The sequence below is a fragment of the Poecilia formosa genome, unplaced genomic scaffold (genome assembly GCF_000485575.1).
Source record: "Poecilia formosa unplaced genomic scaffold, Poecilia_formosa-5.1.2 Scaffold42, whole genome shotgun sequence".
Classification (NCBI taxonomy): Eukaryota; Metazoa; Chordata; class Actinopteri; order Cyprinodontiformes; family Poeciliidae; genus Poecilia; species Poecilia formosa.
In genome coordinates, this window is record NW_006799981.1 from 2227107 (window position 1) to 2233050 (window position 5944).

General features: G+C 35.2%; 1 protein-coding gene across 7 annotated transcripts in view; it reads left to right on the forward strand.

The window, feature by feature from the left end:
- Positions 1-5944, forward strand: part of lyst (lysosomal trafficking regulator) — a 76866-nt gene that overhangs the window by 14596 nt on the left and 56326 nt on the right. For 6 of the 7 annotated variants that reach the window (XM_007551502.2, XM_016671142.1, XM_016671145.1 and 3 more), the window contains one exon: positions 1839-2037. In XM_007551502.2, coding sequence (XP_007551564.1) covers positions 1839-2037 — 199 coding nt within the window. Of the gene's footprint in view, positions 1-1261; positions 1359-1838; positions 2038-5944 lie in introns of those variants that run through there. The other variant, XM_016671146.1, reaches the window with a different exon arrangement.

Genomic DNA, 5944 nt, shown 5'->3' on the forward strand with positions numbered 1-5944 from the left:
TGGAGAGTAAAATTCAAATTCAAAACTACCTTATTGATCCCAAATGGAAATTAAATTGCATTCTTTGCTACAAATGATGGAAGGAATACATTATATTGCATTTTTGGAAATAAAATTGTATATTTTTTTTTGTTTAAAAAAGTTAATTGAAGTCTTTGTTCATTTGCATCTTTACTGCATTTCTGATATTGTATAAAAATGTTTACATAAAATATTTATAGAATGTGCCAATTTTTTCATCCGATTAATCGATTGGTCGTCACAATAATCGATTAATTCAGATATCATAAGCTGGATAGCCTAAAGCAGAAACATTGTTAACATCTAGTTAGAGATAGAAAGTCTCTTCATGTTGTATTTGCACTGCATGTTGTATCCATTCCATCCAAGCACATATTCAGATACAATTACGGTTCAATTAAATCCAGTTATAACACAATACCGTCAAATTCAGTTCGTCATATGTGCTACTTAGTAAAAACGGGATAATGGAGCAGAGTGGTTGATGATGGTTGATCAGCAGTGGACAGGGTCTTCACAGAAAGAGGAAAAGAAAAAGAGGAGAAGGAAACCAGGCTTAGTATAATCAGCTTTCTGGGGCAACTAGATGGGGGTTGAGCACGAAGGAAAGAGACAGAAAGTACAAAAGCACTGAGACATGAGCACATTTCCATAGGGGGAAGAAGGAAGGACTGTAAGTAGTTGAAGACAGTAATTTCTCTATCAATGCTTTTTTTTCCAGGAAAAAGACAAGAAAAATGTAGAAAAAAAGATGTTATAAGTGAAAAATAAAGTCTATAGACTTAGAATTATTGGCTTAAAACAAGCTCTTATATCTTAGAGAAAAGTTAATGTGAGCTAATTTTGTTTTATTTCATGACTACTAAGACATTTACACTAGAAACTAGTCAAAAATACTGTGTGTTTATTGTATTATTTTAATGAATTTATACATTTTTAGTCAGATAATGGGTTTATATTATAATACTTTGGCCTGCTATCCCTTTTCTTTGCTTTTAAAGACACTCCCAGTAGCTGTAGTGGAAAATACAAACGCCAGTGTCTATCAATGACGGTTGCCGACTGAGGTCTTCCGCAGGGCACTGGGTGCTTGTCAGTGTTACCAAGACCAGTCCCTTCGCCATGTGACATCACATGCTTTCATGTGATACGCTGATCTGCTGCGAATCTGGAAAGCCTCCATTTGAAATTCCGATTTAATGGAATTTGTGCAGCAGAACAGAGAAATCAGTCAGCAGTCATGTGAGGAAGTGTGCACATCCAGCTAGCAGAACTGAGTCAAGTTTGGAGCGCATACAAGATGTGTGGAGGGAAACCGTTTTTTCCTGCAACATTTGGTAAGACCATGCAGACTGTATGTGTGGATCTGTGCTTTTTGATGGGTCTCTGGGTTTTATTTGACTGTTTTAAGACATAGAAAAACAACCTTAAAACGGCTGCATTGCTAGTGCTACCTTCATGGTTTTTGTGGTTTCTAATTATTATGCCGTCCTGGTGCCATGTGTTAAAGGTTCTGCTGACTTTAAAAGGATTTTCAGTAGTTTGTGGAAAAGAGAACCTCTTAAGAGACACGTGCTTGTTGCAAACATGTGCAGCAGCTTGGGGCTGCTCTGAAAAGCATGAGGAGGGATAATCACACAATCCAGATTTCCGTTTTTTTTTTTTTTTTGCAATTGCAACCTTAGATTAAAACCCCCCCGAAATCTTTCTTGCATTAAAGATTACCTCATATACGTGATCTGTGTTCAGGAAGCTCTATTTTGTAAATAATTTGATTTTTGCCGCAGCCTTTTGACATTTTGTGTCTTTCCTTGCAGCTCAGACATGAGTGGGGCCAGTAACACCCTGGCCAGAGAGTTTCTGACGGATGTGCACCAGCTATGCAGCGCGGTGGCCCAGAGAGCCGAGGCGCGGGATGAAGATGAGGAGGAGAGTCACATGGTGGCACTGGGCGAGTACCTGGTCAGGGGGCGGGGCTTCCTGCTGCTCAGCACTCTGGACGCCATCATTGATCAGGTAGGAAAAAGCTAATATATGTTTTCCCGTAAAGTCAAATCATAGTAATAAAAAAGCTGAGACAAAATTTGAAAGTGCAGCACAGAATATTTCCAAATGTTATTAATTACTCTATGATCTATAGACAAAAATGTATTAAAAATGTTTTTATATTTAAATGATCTGCTTTTGTCTTTTGTTTTAATCACTTCGCATATTGAGTTTAATGTAGGTCCAAATCACGTTTTTAGTCTGATGAAGTAAAAGGGTCAGAGGTCAGAGATTTAAAGGAAACATGTGATAAAAAGCATTAAAACTGCCTGTTTGGTTGCACAAAAAGGAAATGAATAAAGAGAACAATAATAATTTTAGATTTTATAGATTTAGAAGCAATAAAACAATCTCAATATAATTCAGGAATACCAAATAAACAACAATTTACCACATCAGTGAATCTGATTCTAATTTCAGCTTTGTGGTTTTCTACGATTTATAAAATTTCAGGTAGATTTTTTTTTCCCCAGAAAATTGCAGAAAATAAAAAATCTAGAAATTTGAGACCAGAAAAGTGTTTGATATTTAAAAATTACTGGAAGCCTGCACAGCTTGTCTAATTTAGCATAGCATACCTAATTTTAGTATTATTTATCCCAAATTGTAGCTGCTTTTAGTTGCAGATTTAGTTTTGCATGCTAAACTCTAAACTACTACTGCAATACCGTTAAACATTCTTCATTCATTTAATAGTTTTTCATCAACAAGGGAATCGGACAAACTTGGCAATAAGGATGCAGAAGATAAATGATAACATTTACATCGATATAATATATATTTGTACTGATAACAGTAAAACGGCAATAAAACGGTTAAATAAACAGAAAGGTTGTGCTCTAATTAGATGCTGTAAAGTTTTATGAACTGACTACATTTTCAGTTCTCTAATGGAAATGTTTTTTATCTACAGAGGGTGCTTAAATTTCACTGAAGTTTTAAATTCTTTGCACATGCTTCTCCAGTATCCACCTGTTATCAGTTGGAAATATTTTTGTTTACCCTTCAGGGTTCAGTGCCTAAATATATATATTTAGTGTTGATGATGTGGATCTTCAGCAGCAGAAAGAGGGGGAATGTTTTCTTTGCAGCTTGTGTGAAATGGTAGGAATGGCCTCACAGAAGGAGGTATTGTTTCTCCATCAACCAGCACCAGGCTCAGACAGCCCGCTGTTTTGTCTGTTCAGATCGTTGTTGTCTGCACGCTTCTACCATGAGTGTTCTGGGAAAGATTTTCAATTGCACTCACAACTTTTAGGTTTTTAATTGCGTTCAGAGCGTCGTGTCTCTTCGTGCTCTGTGTGAGTCCTTGATGGAGTTGGAAATAATGTGACTTCTGGGAGTTATGGTGCCCACTTTGTCAGAAGTCTTCCTGCTGCTTAGTCAGATGGCACCTATAAAATTTGAGGGTTTTGCAAAGCGTTTAGTGTCCATATTCTATAAAAGCTGCAGAATAGGCCTAAAGGAATATGCAGATTAAACCCCAGCAGAGTTTAGACTTCTGTGGCTCATTCAGGAAACTCAGACTGAGGTGACATGAGGACAGCAAAGCGATGATTAAACAAAACCAAGGATGTAAGTCTTTTTTTTGTTGTTGTAGTGTGACAGAGAAATATGGTCCTCTTCATCAGTTTTACAAAAAACAGCACTTCTATGTAAATAAAACTTGAATGGTATGCAAGTTATTATAAATATGACCTCACGTGTCTGGACCTGCACTCACTGTGTACAATTCTCATTTTATTTTAGCATTTTGTCTGCGAATTTAAGGCATGCATGTGGAAATTGTCATCACAAGCTCTGGCTGTGTGCGTCAACAGCATCCCGCGAGGGATCAGCTCTAACGTGGCAATCAGAGCTACTTTATAATCAGCTTGTGTGTTGCTAATGCTGATTGCAAATCAAAGAGATAGGCTTGTGATTCAGTAGAAAATGTCTCGTGAATTGTATTTGTCCCACTGGGTTGGGAATACCCTCCTCTGTGGCTTTGCTGTGGATTCTGTCAATAAAATGTTTTGTATCTTTAATAATTGGGAAATGTAACTCTGCTGTCTGTAGATATTCATATTCAGAGTCATGAGCCAGATGTTTCAGTAGAGCTGGACAACAAGGTCAAAAGTGCAACATCACACAATATTTTTTATGTATCAAGATACACAACATATATTTAGCAGATTTTAAAATACATTCTTATTCTCTGTATCAGTAAGCCTGTCACAATAATCAGTAAATTAACTGCATGATGATTTAAAATAAGTTTGATAATTTGTATTCTGATGATTAATAGCTTTTTTTAAGGGTGATTTTGTTTCCAGAAACAACATAATCCATTTTATTTATGCTTTCGGATGTTTTAGATATTTAAACGATGTCCCAGTACCAGTGTTGTGTTTAGAGAATTAAAGTTTATTGAAATTTGACAGGGTGGATTTGCATTGTTATGCCATTATCATTATATAACCTGAAAATTGTGTCAAGACAGCAATATTGTCGTTTATCATAATAACATTCAGCACCATTTTTGATAATGCTCTAACACTTTTTTAAGACACAGGGTTCTTTCTATTTTAGAGCAAAAAAAGATGAATATTTACTATTTCCCATTATTTTATTCAACTATTCTATGCTATAGGGATGCGGCTGTTGGAGCTTCATTTTGAGGACACTCTCTGTCATACCACTTGGTTTTTGGGTCATTGACATATAAGAATTTCCACAGAGCTAAATTAAAAATGTGAAAAATATTTATATCCATTTCAATTACTAGAATATTTGAAATGTTGTGCATACAGAAATCATAATTTCACATTCAAATTGGACCTTTTCAAGGGTTTTTTATCAATATGATTTGGTTGTGGTCTTAAAAAATGTAATGTGGTGCGACCGTGATTCATCTAAAAATAAGGTATTTTCCATGATGTACTAAACATTTGTTTTATAAGTTTCCATTTATTTAAGGTTTTTAGAAACAATGTTTTTAAATTTATTTTTATTTTTCTGGCAATTATGACAGTTTTCACCCCCAAAAACCTGCCAAATTCAATTTGTAATTGATTTGACCAATATTTTTCTTCACCATTTCATCAAAATGTGTTAAAAAATAAATAAGTATCAGTCACTTAAGGATACTGTATTAGTGGTTAATTTTTATGCTCCAGATACTAGATATTCCATTTTGAATTCAATAAATGTACTTTTTTAATCGGTCGCACCACATGACTTATGGTCGCACCACATGATTTATACAATAAACGTAGGCCAGGAAACTGGTCAAAATCCTTTTAATACATGAAAATAGAATTACATTCAATTACAGTACATTACAAAATAACAACACAAATAGAACACACCAATTTAATTTGCCTAAAAATGGATTCAGTAATCAACTTTGTAGTAAACCTTTCAAACACATCCCTCATTAAATCAGAATGTACTGGAGATTGCTTTAATTTCCTAATTTTATATAAAAAACTGAAAAGACATTTTCAATCTCCCAAATGTAAGTACATTAATGGAAATATAATAATTTAGTTTAAGTTTAACCATTTTAAACAGAACCATGTATGATAAGTAATGGTTTCAAAACGGAAAAATTTAATGAACTTAAAAACCATCATGTTACTCTTGGTTAGTGACGCTCCGATTAAGTTTTTTCCTGCCGATTCTGATCACCCATGAGGGCCGATCACTGCCAATCACCATTACTGATCACATGGATAGACTGTTAATTTTTGGCTCTAGGTATAAATGACACCATGTGATCTGGAAAAATGGAACCATTTTGCCAGATCAATCGGACCGGTGGGACCATTGGTGGCCGATTGATCAGCACACCACTACTCCTGGGTACTTTAATGCCCAAGTGAACCAAGGAAAT